General features: G+C 57.0%; 1 protein-coding gene across 2 annotated transcripts; it reads left to right on the top strand.

The window, feature by feature from the left end:
• The first annotated feature begins 217 nt into the window (after positions 1–217).
• On the top strand, positions 218–13,602 carry TGFA (transforming growth factor alpha). 2 transcript variants are annotated; one of them, XM_032448881.1, is made up of 6 exons: positions 218–390; positions 10,103–10,156; positions 11,089–11,206; positions 12,327–12,476; positions 12,552–12,661; positions 13,156–13,601. In XM_032448881.1, exons 1-6 carry the CDS (start codon positions 354–356, stop codon positions 13,161–13,163), a joined length of 477 nt encoding a protein of 158 aa, XP_032304772.1. In that variant the 5' UTR covers positions 218–353; the 3' UTR covers positions 13,164–13,601. The 2 variants fall into 2 exon arrangements, with proteins under 2 accessions (XP_032304772.1, XP_015738543.1); XM_015883057.2 differs by lacking the exon at positions 218–390 and adding an exon at positions 7,030–7,421 and having other exon boundaries at positions 13,156–13,602.
• The last annotated feature ends 1,005 nt before the right edge of the window (positions 13,603–14,607 follow it).

A 14,607-nucleotide genomic window follows, 5' to 3' on the forward strand; every position in this document is an offset into this window, starting at 1 on the left:
AGATTGTGTTGGATAGGGTGGATATGGGGGTCCTGCAGTGATGGAGCTCAGATTGTGTTGGATGGGGTGGATATGGGGGTCCTGCAGTGATGGAGCTCAGGTTGTGGTTGGATTGGGGTGGATATTGGGGTCCTGCAGTGATGGAGCTCAGGTTGTGTTGGATGGGATGGATATGGGGGTCCTGCAGTGATGGAGCTCAGATTGTGTTGGATAGGGTGGATATGGGGGTCCTGCAGTGATGGAGCTCAGGTTGTGTTGGATGGGATGGATATGGGAGGTACTGGTTTTATGGCAAGCAGAACTAAGGAGCCTGAAATCTCCCGTGGTTTTTCTGTTGTTTGCAGTTCAGAACCATGAATCCCTACGGCTGTGGGGTTGTGCTTGTGGAAGGTGAGGATCTCTCCTCTTCGCTGTGCGCTGCGGGGTGGGAAGAGCCGAGCGGTGCCGGGAGATGGCACCATCCTCCTTTTTGTTTCTGCTTTCTGCCCATAGCGCTGCCGGGAGGGACCGTACAACCTGCCAGCTCCTCTTCCAACTCGACTGGGGGGGTCTGATGGGGTTTGAGGGGCGGCGAAATGAGAACTGTGCGCTGGGTTTTGGGGGGAAGGTGATCTCTGTGCAGTTCAGTTAAAGAAGGGGATGGACTCTGGTGGCTGTCACCCATCTCTATCCCCCATCCCTGGCTTTTCAGCATCACCTCCATGCACTGTGCTGCAAACCCCTGCACTCTGAGCATCCCCAATTCCTGCCCACCTTCACTGCCATCTCAGCACCACCTCCATGCACTGTGTCCCCCCTTCCAGCCCCCATCACTGCCACCTCAGCATCACCTCCATGCAATGAGCTGCAAACCCACCCTTGGGGATCACCATGCCATCCCCAAGCCACACACAGCACCCATCTCACAGCCCTCATCCAAATGTGACACCTTGACTCAAGAACACACCGCATATCTCCTCACGGGACGCCGTTTCTGGGTGCCCCACAGCACAGCACAGCCCCACAGCACAGCCCCATAGCACAGCACAGCCCCATAGCACTGGGTGGACACGGAGTTCATCGGTGTCTCCGCGACGCAGTGATTTTTCCGCCGCTCTCCCTCTGGCCGCCAGCCGAGCAGCGTCCATCCCTGTTCAAAGGCGGTTCTTGTTCAGTGCCTGGCTCCTGGAGAGCCCCGAAGAAGGGCTCCTTTCACAGCCCCTTGCATTTCCTAGACAGAAATTGTCATTTTTCAAACACAGCTTCCCTTTTGCTGGCCCGGCGCCTTTCACCTCGCAGCGCCCTGACGTCAGGCCGCCTTTGTGATGCTCTGTGCGGCGTTTTGTGCTCCCGTTCCTTTTCAGCTGCTGTCAATGCCCGTTTCTGCCCAGGGCCAGGCAGTCAATGAGGGGCTGCCGGGGGCACTGCCAGGCCCCCAAGTGCCCAATCAATGTCCCCACCCAAGGGGGGTCAATGGCTCAAGGGGCAGCACTGAGCTGCACGGTGAGGTCCTGTTATTGAGCAGCCTGGTGATGGGAGATGGGAAGGAATGTTGCTTTTTAGTATTCCTTTCCCTTGGGATTTCTATTCTATAGGATTTCTTTTCTCCTGGGTTTCTTTTCCCAATGATTCCCGTGACTTCCCCAGGACCACATTCTGGTGCTGTCCATGCTTTTGAGGCCATGCACAAGCAACTTATGCAGGGCTGCATGCACAGCTCCAGCCCTGCACCTGCTGCTCAGCTCCTGGCACCATTCTGCCACGGAGGCAAAGCTCAGCAGCCACCACCAGGCACTGGGTCCAGGCTGTGCTGGCAGCAGGGTGGTTTCTTGGAGCTGCTCTTGTGAAACAAGCCGGGCCGGTGCCGTCACCCAACAACGTCACCATGCAGGAAACCATTGCAACCCAACCCCAAAATAGCAGCAATCCCCAGAAAAGCCATTCCCTTCTTCCCGCCTGAGTTCCCCGGCTTGCAGCAGCGCTGGCACACCCTGGGGCGCGTCATCGGCCGCCGTGTTGGTGCACAGTCATGGCCCCGAGTGCACGCAACACGCTGTGCTGGGGCTCTGGTGCTGCAGCAGTTGTGCACCAGCCCTGCTCAGCTCCATGCACGCACACAGCCACCAACGTCGGCTCTCCGTTCCATCAAGGCCACTCCTCGTGCTCAAAAATTTTCCAGGCTTGGAGTTGGGCCAGCGGTGAATTTTGTTTTGCAACTGAGCAAAATCAGCTCAGTGTTGTCCTGCCCGGCCCCCACGTGAGCACAGCTTGGGGCTCCGGGCTCTCCCAGCACCACTGTTTGCATTGCATTGCGCTGCTGGCAGCCGTTGTGGCTCCGTGCTGCTGGGCCGTGCCCCAGTGCTTTGCCTGAATGGGGAATGCTTTGCAGGCTGCGTGCCTTGTGCTGGGGCTACAGACCCTACAGAGCTTGTGCCAGGGCTGTAGGCCCTATAGGTGCAGTAAGAGTTCTTGAAATGGGACTTGGTCTGCCATGATGGGGCTTGAGCTGTAGGACAGGCACAACAGCCTCTTGTCCTGGTGTCACCAAGCCACCAACCTCCCTGTGCTACCAACCCATCGTCCCATTGCCACCAACCCATCATCCATTGCCACCAACCCATCATCCCATTGCCACCAACCCATTGTCCCATTGCCACCAACCCATCATCCATTGCCACCAACCCATCATCCATTGCCACCAACCCATCGTCCCATTGCCACCAACCCATTGTCCCATTGCCACCAACCCATCATCCATTGCCACTAACCCATCATCCATTGCCACCAACCCATCCTCCCATTGCCACCAACCCATCCTCCCAGTGTCACCAACCCAATCTCCCAATACCACCCAGGCTTTGCCCAAGGCAGCTGGCACAGCCCCACAGCTGCCCTCATCTCTTCCCCTCCCAGCCCATAGATTTTTCCCACCCTCTTCAAGCATGTTACACCCAAACACGAGGTTATGGGGTCTAAAGGCACTGACACTCACCACACATTGGTGTAGACCCAAAGCTCTCACCCTGATGCTTGTCTTGGTGAGGAACACTCGACGCTACAAGCCCACAGAGCTCAGGAGCATCCGATCCCCCGCGGGGTCTCCCATCCCAAAGGAGAACAACTGGACCAGTTCTACCTGTGCTCTGGTTCCCGGGGCAGGTAGGGCCAGCGGGAGGAATTCCTGCCATTCCAGATGGCTGACTCACATTGTCCCCACTGCCATCCTTCTCCTTCATCTCCTCCTCCCAAGAGGGGCTGAGTCAGCGTCGTGGGCGCAGCGCTCGCAGCCTCCCCTCGGGCTGCTCCTCTATGGGACCGCGTTCCCACGTCCCCCCCAAACCCCCCTCGTGGGTTTGCTGGCACAGCGGTGCTGCACGGGGAGGGGCAGGGGGGGGTCCTGCTGACTCAGCTCTGCACACAATGCAGCTGAGGGAGAAACAAAGCGGAACGAGGGCAAATGCATCGAGTTGGAGCGTGTGCTGCGCAGTGTGACCGCCCGCTGTGCCTTGCAGGGTGGTGGACTGGGGATGGAGGGCTCCTGTTTGCTGCAGGTCCTGGTTTCTCTGCTTGCTTTTCCCCAATGGGCACTAAGCTCTGTTTACCCTGGAAGAGGAGAAAGGGCACGGGGAGGCTTCCAGTGCCTGCAAGTCTCATTGAGCATCGCTGGAACAGCATCCCATCAGAACTTGGGGTGCTGCTCCAACAACAAACCCCCCCCCAGCCTCCTCCTGCCCATGGGATAACCACACACAGGTGAAGAAAACCACCCAAAACCTCAGGATTTTTAAGGGCACAGCCCAACGTGCAGCCACCAGCGCAGCACCAGCGCCAGGCAGCGACCGGCCTCAATGCCCCTTATGTCCCAGCATTGACCGCAGCGGTCACGGGGATCCCAAAGCCCTAAAGCAGCCAAAGCACCTGGCGTAGAGACCTGCCTCCAGCCCTTCTCCCTCCACGTTTGCACCCATGGAGGGGTTTTGCTGTGCCTTCACCCAGCCCTGAGCCCTCTGGCTGAAAATACACCGATAGAATAGGAGCTCTGAGTGCTCGCTGTGCTGTTGACTTTAGGTTGCGAGGTGCCAGCTCTGCTGGTGCAGCCAACAAAGGCCTTTTAGTGGCCGCGAGAAGGGCTGGGCTGGAACTAGGTGAAAAATCCTGTATTTATAGAGCCTTTGTGCAAAGAAGGTCCCCAAACATCATTAGGGGAGCTAAAGAAAATGTCTGGGAAGGAACAAAACCCCAAGAAGTTATTTAGGAAAAAAAAAAAAAAAATGGGAAGGAAAAAAAGAAAGAAGGACTTGAATGAAATGTACATTCACAGGGGAAAATAGCAGCTATGAAAGAGCCCTTTAAGCCAGCAGAAAAACAGAACCGGTTGCTGCAAGATAAAGCCAGGGGTGGGGGGAAAATGCAATAAGGCCCCGTTTTCTGGGGGTTTGGGGATCTTTTTGCAGTGGGGCAACATTTGAGATGGGGGGTGACAGAAGGGGTGCAACGCTGCAGGGTGGGTGCAGGAGGGGAATGGGAGCTCCCATGCAACCAACACTGCAGCGCTGACCTTGGGCGCAATGTTTAATGTCTCCCAGCCCCATGCAGAAAGAAAATAAACAGGGAAAGGGGGGGGACGGGACGGTTACTGGCTGCCTGATTGATTTCTGCCTTCAAAGCAGCAGCCAAAACCAGCCCGGCAGCTACAATTTGGGTCTGTGAGAGGAATGGGGTGAGGGGGGTGGAGGGCGCGAGGAAAGCTGTGTGCCTAATTTTCACGTTCCCCTCCAAAGCAAACAGGAGGACGGAGCCTTTTATGCAGGACACAAGCACACAGCCCCCTTGTTGCACGCTGCTTCGGGGCAGGATATCGATGGGCTTTTGCTTTTCCTTTTTCCACGCCACGTCAGAATGTTTTAAGCGGAGATTAAAGGCATCTCTGTGGCGGAGATGGCCCCGCGTTGCCGAGCGGTTCCTCCAAAGCCAGCAGCTTTCCCATCATATCTCAAGGGTGTGAGTGAGGTTTGGGTGCTCCCTGTCCTGAATATTAGGAACATTTTGCTGTGGGTGATGGTTTCAGGGTGCTCCTGCTGCACCAGCCATGCATGGGTGTCCCCAATGGGTTCCCAAAGGGTCCCCAAGGATTCTGCAAAGGATGTTCCAAAAGGTGCCCAAGGGGTCCCCAAAGAGTGTTCCCAAAGGGTCCCCAAGGGGTCCCCACAGAGGGTCTCAAAGGATGCCCCAAGAGTGTCCCCAGAGGGGTCTCCAAAGGGTGTTCCCAAGGGGTCTAATCACCTTTTCTTGGGCTTTTTGCCTTAAAATGGGGCAGTTTGGTTGAGTAGAGCACTGTGCTCAGTTTGCAGCTTCTCAAGGCAGAATCTGCCCCCCAACCCTCCTCAGAGCCCACAGATACACGTTTCATCTCCCCCCCCAACCCACCCAGAAAGGAGCAGTGGACAAAGAGCAATTAGTGAAGGACGAGAAGCACGTGGGGTCGCGGCATGAGCTGCACCTTGCCAGCATCTGGGAGGAACAATCCAAGAATTGTTTTTGTGGTTTTCTAACAGTGGGAAGAGCATGGAAATGTGCACTGCGTGCTGCAGCCGAGGCACTAACAGCCCCTGATGGCAGTTTGCTTTGCTCAAACCCAGCTTGTAGGATCACTCCTTCTCTTCAACAGTGCTCAGGGGCAACTGATGGGAAGGAAGGGGGAAGCATGAATAAAACCCAAAGGGATTTCTTCCTTTTAAGCAGCATCCTCCCATCACCCGGCTTTCTTTGCCCTGTGATCCCGCTGCTCTTTTGCAGAGCATCCTCACATATGGAGGAAAGATTGTGCCTCCCTTCTGGTGGCCTGTCCACTCCTTCTCTAGAGAGCATCCCTCTCCACGTTACCTGGCCCCACTGCACTCCTTCCCCACCCTTGACCCATCACCTGCCCTGATTCACCCCAAATTGCCATAATTCCAGTTTTGGCGGAGGCAGCAGCTGCTTCCACGAGTGATTCACGCCAGGAGTGGGAGGAATATTGCAAAGGAGGAAGCATCTATTTACAAACAAATATCGGGGCTCTCCGCACGAGGGAGGGGAGAAAGGTGAGCGTGAAGGGAACGGCGTGGTGAGGATGGGCTGAAAAAGTGGGATTTGGGGAACTCAATGACTGCTGCACTGAACTGCTCTGGCTGTGACTCGGTGTCGGGTATTTGGGATCAGCAGCCTTAGGAACAAGGCTTTCCCAGCCCCTCATTTGTGCGGTGGAGCTGCTTTCAAGTGCTAAGAGCAGATGGTATCGCCTGGGAACGCCTGGAAGTTTCGGCTCGGCTCAAACCACAGGGCTGGGAGCAGCTCCCGGGCTGCTGTGTGGCTGTGGGGTGCTCCTGAGGCATCGGCCCCACACGGGGGGTCCCCAAGGTGTGCCCAAAGGGTGTGTGCCCAAAGTGTTCTCTAAGGGTGTCCCCAAAGGGTCCCCAGGGTGTTCCAAAAGGATGCACTCAAAAGGTGTTCCCAAAGGGTCCCCAAATGGTCCCCTAGGTGCCCCCAAAGTGTGTTCCCAATGGGGTCCCAAGGGGTGTTCCCAAGGTGTTCTCAAAGTGTGTACCCAAAGGGTCCCCATGGGGTGTTCCCAAAGGCTGTTCCCAAAGCATCTCCAAAGGGTGTCCCCAAAGGGTCCCCAAGGGATATTCCCAAAGGGTGCTCCCCCAGAATCCCCGAACGCTGTCCCCAAAGCATCTCCAAAGGGTGTCCCCAAAGTTCTCTGCCAAAGCGTGTCCCCTGAGGGTCCCCAAGGGGTGTTCCCAAAGGGACCCCCATGTGTGTGTCCCCCCACATCACCAGGCCAACCCCATCTTCATGCCATGTCACAGCACTTTGGGGACAGCTCTCCTAGGGGTCATTTGCCTTCAGTGGGACTTGGGTGACTGGGTTGGGGCGGGGGGGGTGGTCTCGTTCCCATCTCCCTGCCCTCCCCCGGGCTCCCAGGTGGCTTCGTCCGCGGTCCCACTGATGTGAGGATGACAAAGGCTTGGATCACCGAGGTGAGATCCGCGGAGGGGAGGAAGGGGCGTGGGCCGGCGGCCAGCAGCAGCTGCAGGAATGCACTTTGCGGTCGGTGAAGCAATCCGGCAGCGCGATGGAGCAGATAGGGGAGCAAGGAGGAGGGAAGGGCAGCTTCAAACCTTCCCCCATCCTCCCCGTCCCTCCAGCCGAGGGAACGATCCGCCGAGCGCAGCGGGACAGCGCGCACCGAGCGCTGCCGTCGGGGGGAGCTCGGAACCGGGCACCGCGGGGCCGGGGGCCTCGTAGCTCCGCCCCGGGGCCGTCGGGGAGTCCGCGCCCATTTCCGCCGGCTCGGAGCCCGGCCCCTCGGCCGAACTGGGCGCTACGAACCGCCAGCTCCGCCGCCACCACCGCCACCGCCACCAGGATGACGGGAGAGGCGGCTGCGCTGGCGCTGGGTACGTGTTGGGGTCGGGAAGGGGGGGGAGTATGAGGGGGGTTGTTTGGGCTGTTCTCTTTCCCCCACCCCCCGCCCCAAACTTCCCCGACCCTATAACCCATTTGGGGCAGAGAGCTTCCCTCGAGCATCGATCCCCGGCGAGAAAAGGAAACTTTGTTTTATGCCGCAAAGTGGGGAGAATAGAGCATCCCTGAGCATGGGGGGCACCGCGCTGCTATGGGGGTGGTGTGGGTTGTTCGTGTCCCCCCCACCACCACCACCCACCCCACCGCCACCTCCTGAGGTTGCCGTCGCTCTTTGAGTTGTTTGCTCCGCTGCTTGTGGGATCGCGGCGGTTTTGCTGGGCACGGCCTCGGGGAGCCTCGTAATTTATGGTAGGGGATGATTAATTAAGGAGAGGTTTGCACCGGGCAGGACGGGAGCTCGACCTGCGCCGCTTTGCTGGGGGGAAAGGGGCAGAGGGAAGAACGGGATGGAGGGACGCGGAGTGCGGCTCCGAAGGTGTTGTTTGCTGGTTCCTGCGCTGCTTTCCGTGCTTTCCTCGCTTGCTTTTGCTGCTCCGAAGGGATGGGGCTGGGAGCTGCAGCTTGGGTTGGTTGGGGGCCGGGGGAGCGCGGTGTACTCTGCCCCGTGGTGGTCAAAGGGCTCCAGCTGCGGGGCTGCAGGGGAAGGTGGGGACGAGCAGCATCCATCCCTCATGGCAGCAGCCACCCAACCCATAGACCCTAAACCCTAGATTCAACTTTTAGAGTCCATAGACCCCAGCTCTAGACCCTACCCATTGATCCCAACCCTAGACCCTAAACCCTACCCATGGACTCTGAACCCTACCCGTAGTCCCTAAAACCTAACTCCTAGACCTCCACACATAGACCCCAACCCTAGTCACGAGCCCCTGGTTGTAAACCCTACCCACAGACCCTAAACCCTACATGGAGACCCTAAAACCTAACTCTTAGACCCTACCTGTAGATCCCAACCCTAGACAGTAGCCTCTAGATCCTACCAGTAGACCCTAGACCCCACCTGAAGACCTCAAACCTAGACCCAATTTGTAGACTCTACCCATTGACCCTAAACCCTACCCTGCAGACCTCAACCCTAGACCCTACCCTATAGACCCCATACTCTACCCTATAGACCCCAACCCTATCCTAACCCTTACTGCCTGCGGCTCAGTCTGGGGACACCCAGATCCCCTCTGCTCCCTGCAGCCAGTGCTTGGCTTCCCTCCCTGAGGCCATATGAATTCTGTCAGCCCTGAGTCTGCCTCTGCTTGGAACCCAAACACTGCATCCCGCTGGGAGAGCTTCCCCAAACCTTGTAAACAAGAGGTGGGAGCAATGGCTGCAGGCACCCAGAGAGCTGCCACCTCCTCCCCCTCGCTCCATGCAGATGCACCTGGTGGCTGCAGAGGGCTAAGCTGCAAAGCCGGGGGGGAAACTACAAGCAAAGCTGATTAGGAGGGAGAATGTGGGGCTGGAAATGGGCTGGAGGTAATGGGGGATCCTGGAGAGGAGGGTCACCCAATCCAGGGGGATGCTGAAGGACTGTAGAGATGTGGCACTGGGGGGGTGTGGTTGGTGGGATGGGTTGGGGTTGGACTTGGAGGTCTTGTCCAACCTGTGAGCTGCTGGCTTATCTCAGTGTGTGACACGATATGGAGGAGTTGGTCCATAGGGCTGGGATCCATGGGGGAACACACATGGGATGGGAGCAGCAGGGCTGGAGCCCTTTGGTGCCGTGATGAGATTGGTGGTGGTTGTAGAGAAGCATTGGCTGTAGATGTTACAATGGGGACATTGGCAGCTCTGTGTCTTGAGCATCGTGTGTCTTATCCCAGGGGATCCTCACTTCACTGGTGTTGGGGTTGGGGTCTTCCCAAAGGCCAGAAGGTGGATGTGGGATTTAGGCACATGTGGTGATGGCAGTTTGAGAGCATTAAAACCAAATTCATGGGGGTCACTGGAGAAGGAGACCAGCGTCCTAAATACAAAGCCCTTGCCAAATAGAGAGGTGATGCTGAGGGAAGTGGAGCAGCAAATAGGGCTGGGGTGACCTCATGGGGCCAGCGGGGCTCATCCAACCCCCACATCAGCGGGGTGAGGCAGCACAGCGGGTTCTGGGGGTGGCAGGAGGGGACACTGAATCTGCTTGGTGACACAGGGATGAGCCACTTCCCAGATAATGCACGGAGTCCCCTCAGGTTGATGTAGGCAGGGAGCAGGGCTGTGTGCACGGGGAGCAGCCGGGAGGAGGGATATTGAGCTGGGAGCCCTGGGTTGGTGCCCTGCTTGTCGCCTTCAGCTGGAGCTTTCTGCATGGGTTGATTAACCCTGTGCAGTAATTGGGTCAGAGAGGGGCTCATCTCTGAGGTTAAACCCTCAGAGCCAGATGGGTATCCTGAAAAGGGAATGTTTTTTCCCCCAAAAAACAGGAACGATTTCTCACAAACAGGAATTTGGGGTTTCTAATGAGCCCACAGGGCTGGAGAAGGGTTGAGGAGCTGTGGGGACACTGCAGGCAGATGGGGAGCTCCCAACGCCGACCCTAAGAGAGCTCAGGTCCTGCTGATGGCACAGCTGCCCCCATCCCCTTTTAACTCAGGGTCTTCACGAGAGGTTTTAGGGCTTTTCTCTCTCCCTGCGTTGGCTCTGAGCCCTGTCTGTCTGCCCACAGGCATGCTGGTGGCTGTGTGCCATGCCCTGGAGAACACAACGTCAGCGCTGAGCGGTGAGTTTGAGGACCCGATCCCCGCTGCCATATAGTGTCGTGTTGGGGTGGGGTTGTTGCTTGTCATGCTGCTGGTAAAGCAAAAAGAACCCACTGCAGCTGGGCTGTGGGAAGGATGGGGCAGGGGTGGGCATGAGGGTATGGATTGGGAAGGAGGAGAGGGTGTGGATAGGGATGGATGTGGGGATATGGATGGGCAAGGGGATGCCTGTGGATGTGGGGTATGGATGGGGAAGAGTGTATGGATGGGGATGGATGTGGGTATGGATGGGGATGGATGTGGATGGGGGTTTGGAGGGGGATGAATGAAGGGATGGGAGTGTGGATGGGGATGGATGAGAGCTTGGGGGTATGGATGGAGATGGGGATATGGATGGGGACGGACATGGGGGTATGGATGAAGATACGGGTGTGGGTATGGGGATATAGATGTGGGGAAGGGGGTATGGATGGGTTAAGGTTAGGGTTAGGGTCGCTTCAGCCACGTGCGGGGTCTCGCAGGACCCGGAAGCATTCGGTGGCCGCAGCATTAATTACCACAGAGCTGCCATAAATCCCAGCAGCAGGAACTTGAGGTGGCTTTGAAACGACAGCCGTCGGATGTGTTTGACGCGCGGGCTGAGCCGGCAGCAGGATATTCGTTTTCCGTCTCTGCCGGGGAGGATAATTCAAACCAGCACGAGGCGTAATGCGAAACAGCATCACGGCGCCCACCCCACACCAGGGCAGCCCCTGTTTAACTCGTTTAACTCTCTCCGCCCCTATTTTGTCTCTAAGCTCTTTAGCACATTCCTCCGGTGCCAGGCAGGGATTGAGTTGGGTTCGTTTTGGTGGCTAAAGCAGCAGCCTCGATGCGTTTGTTGGCTGGATCCCAATGGCAATGCCCTTTATGTTCTCCTTTCTTCCCCTATTTCCACCCCCCCCCATTACAGATCCCCCAGTGGCAGCGGCTGTGCGGTCACACTTCAATGAGTGCCCCGACTCCCACCGGCAGTTCTGCTTCCATGGGACGTGCCGCTTCCTGGTGCAGGAGGACAAGCCGGCGTGTGTGTAAGCGGAGAGAAGGGGGGTGGGGAGAGGGCTCTGCCCCATAGGGTGCCCTTCTGTAGGGCAGTTCTAGGGGGGTGGCACAGGGATGGTCAGGGGTGATGTGAGTGTTACCCAAAGTGACGTGGGGTGACACAGAGATGCTCTGAGGTGACACAGGTGTGACATGGAGATGCTCCGAGGTGACGTGAGGATGCTCCCAGGTGACATAAGGTGGCCCAGGGATGTTCCCAGGTGACGTAAGGTGATATGAGGATGTTCCCAGGTGACATAAGGTGACCCAGGGATGCTCCCAGGTGACGTGGGATGACCCAGAGATGCTCTGGGATGACATGGGTGTGACTTGGAGATGCTCTGAGATGACATGAGGATGCTCTGAGGTGACATGGGGCCACCTGTGTTGCTTTGAGGTGACCCAGAGATGCTCTGGGGTGCCAAAGGTGTGACCTAGAGATGCTTCAAGGTGACATGAGGATGCTTTGAGGTGACATGGATGTGACCCAGGGATGCTGTGAGGTGACATAGGGCCACCCAGGGATGCTCCGAGGCAACATGGGGTGACATAAGGATGCTCTGTGATGATGAGGGTGTGACCTAGAGATGCTCCAAGGTGACATGAGAATGTTCCAAGGTGATATGGGTGTGACCCAGAGCTGTTCTGAGGTGAGGTGGTGACATGAGGGTGCTCCATGGTTACCCAGAGATGCTCTGAGAGGACACAGGGTGGGACAAGAAGGTTCTGAGTTGACATGGGGTGCTCCAAAGTGACCCAGGGATGCTCTGGGGTGACATGGGGTGACATAAGGATGCTGTGGGATGGCACGGGCATGACCTAGAGGTGCTCCAAGGTGATACAGGTATGACCCAGGGATGCTCTGAGAAGACACGGGGTGACACAAGGACATTCTGAGGTGACACGGGGTGACCCAGGGATGCTCCAAGGTAGCCCAGGGATGCTCTGAGGTGACATGGGGTGACCCAGGGATGCTCCATAGTGACCTGGGGGTGCCCCAAGGATCTGTTGGTGACACAACACCCAAAATGAGGGTCCAGCTGCCCAGAATTCTCCTCTTAAAAAGGGTTCAAACTCTTCCCCACTGCTTTCCCCCCCCTTCCCCTGCAGGTGCCACTCAGGCTACGTGGGGACGCGCTGTGAGCACGCCGACCTGCTGGCCGTGGTGGCCGCCAACCAGAAGAAGCAGACGATCACCGCGCTGCTGGTGGTGGCCGTGGTGGCCTCAGCGGTGCTCATCGCCGCCTGCGTGCTCGTCCAGTGAGTGGGGTGAGGGTTGGGGATGGGATCAGGAGGGAGATGGGGGGTGCTGAGCATCTCCGCTGTGTCCCACAGCTGCTGCCGGCTGCGGAAGCGCTGCGGGTGCTGCCGGGTGCCGCTCTGCGGGCAGGAGAAGCCATCGGGGCTGCTGAAGGGAGGAGCGTCCTGCTGCCATACTGAGAGTGGTAAGGGATGGGGACACTATGGGGACATGGGGATGTGGGGGCACTATGGGGGCAAGGGGATGTGGGGGCACCATGGGGACACAGGGATGTGGGGGCACTATGAGGACATAGGGATGTGGGAGCACTATGGGGACATCATGGGAATGTGGGAGCACCATGGGGACACTGGGACTCTATGGGGACACTATAGGGACACAGGGATGTGGGCACACCATAGGGACTCCATGGGGATACGAGGAGTTGGGGACACCATGGGAACACAGGAATGTGGGGTCACTGTGCGGATGAAGGGACATGGGGACACTATGGGGACATGGGGATGCCATGGGGACACAGGGGTGTGGGGAGATCATGGGGATGCTATGGGGACTTGAGGACATGGGGACACTATAGGGACACAAGGATGTGGGGACCCTGGGGTCTGGGGACACCATGGGGACCCTATGACCCAGCTCCCATGCAGGAACCCCATAACCCTTCTCCTTCCCCCACAGTTGTCTGACGGAGCCAACGCTTCCCAGTGGGACCCGGGGACAGACACCGCTTCTCCTTTGGTTTCCCCTTTTCTCCCTTTTATTTTTCCCTCTTACTTTTGTCCTCCCCTCCTTTTCCGGGGAACACCAATGGGGGAAGCACCCCAATGGCTGCAGCACTCCCAGCACCGCTCCCAGTGCTCCCAGTACTCCCAGTCTGTCCGACAATCCACCTCCCACCACCACAACTTTCAGCCCAGACTGCTGGAAATGGAAGGGGGAGGAAACACCCCCAAATCCCCCCCTGCTGCCGCCTCTGGGAAGCATCACTGCTGGTGGTTGGGCTTATTTTTTGCTCAGATACTTCCAGTTTTTTCTCCCTCCTCTTCCCCCTTTTCTCCTCCTTTCCTCCCTTCTTTCTCCCCCCTTCCCCTCTTTCTTTCTCCCCATTCCCCCCTTCTTTCTCCCCCCCTCCCCTCTTTCTTTCTCCCCATTCCCCCTTTCTTTCCCCCCCCTTTTTCCTCCTCTTTCGAACCAAAACACAGAAGAGACCCCCCAGCTTTATTTTTCTATGTGCCTACCACAACAAGTGCCGCCGAACCCTCGGCCGTCCCCAAAGCCACCACGGCTCCTTTGGGGACAGATCTGCCCTGTTTACTAATAACACAATGAACCATAATCCTAAGAAACCTCCCCAAACGGAGGCCTCAACCCCCCCCCCATCATCCTCTCCATAATCCCCATCATAACCGACCCGACGCTGGTTATTTTTTAGTCATGGTTACTCAACGTCTTCTGTATATGTTGCACTGAAGGTTAATATTTAATGTTTTAATTTATTTCGTGTGGTTTAAATTAATTTTGATTTCTATTATATGTTATTGTGATCAGCCCTTCTCCTTTTATTATTTTCCCCCCTTAATACCTGGATTATAGTTATTTAAGTGATATAAAGGACACTTTTTCAGAAGGCTTTGGCTGTGCTGTCGTTTGGGGCTGGTAAATATTGGGGGGCAGCAATGTGGGGTCACCTCCATGTCCCAGTCCTGTCCCCGTCCCAGTCCTGTCCTCATTCTAACCCAGACCACCATCCTAGTCCAGTTCCATCCCATTCTGGTTGTCTTCTCATCCCTTTTGGGTTCCCCATCCCATCCCATGCTGGTCCTGCTCCAATCCCTTTTGGATCCTCATTTCCATCCTGCTCCTATCCCCATTTCATCCCATCCTGTTCCCACTCCCATCCCTTTTGGATTCCCAATCCGGTCCCCATCCCACCCTTTTCCTGCTCCCATCCCTTTTGGGTCATCATTTCATCCTGATCCCATCCCCATTTCATCCCACCCTGGTCCTGCTCCCATCCCTTTCAGGTCATTGTTTCATCTTGGTTCCCCATCCCATCCTGCTCCTATATCCATCCCAACCCAACCCAGTCTCCATCCCATTCTATCCTGGTCCCATTCACATCTTTTCAGG

This window comes from Coturnix japonica, chromosome 22 (genome assembly GCF_001577835.2).
Source record: "Coturnix japonica isolate 7356 chromosome 22, Coturnix japonica 2.1, whole genome shotgun sequence".
NCBI lineage: Eukaryota > Metazoa > Chordata > Aves > Galliformes > Phasianidae > Coturnix > Coturnix japonica.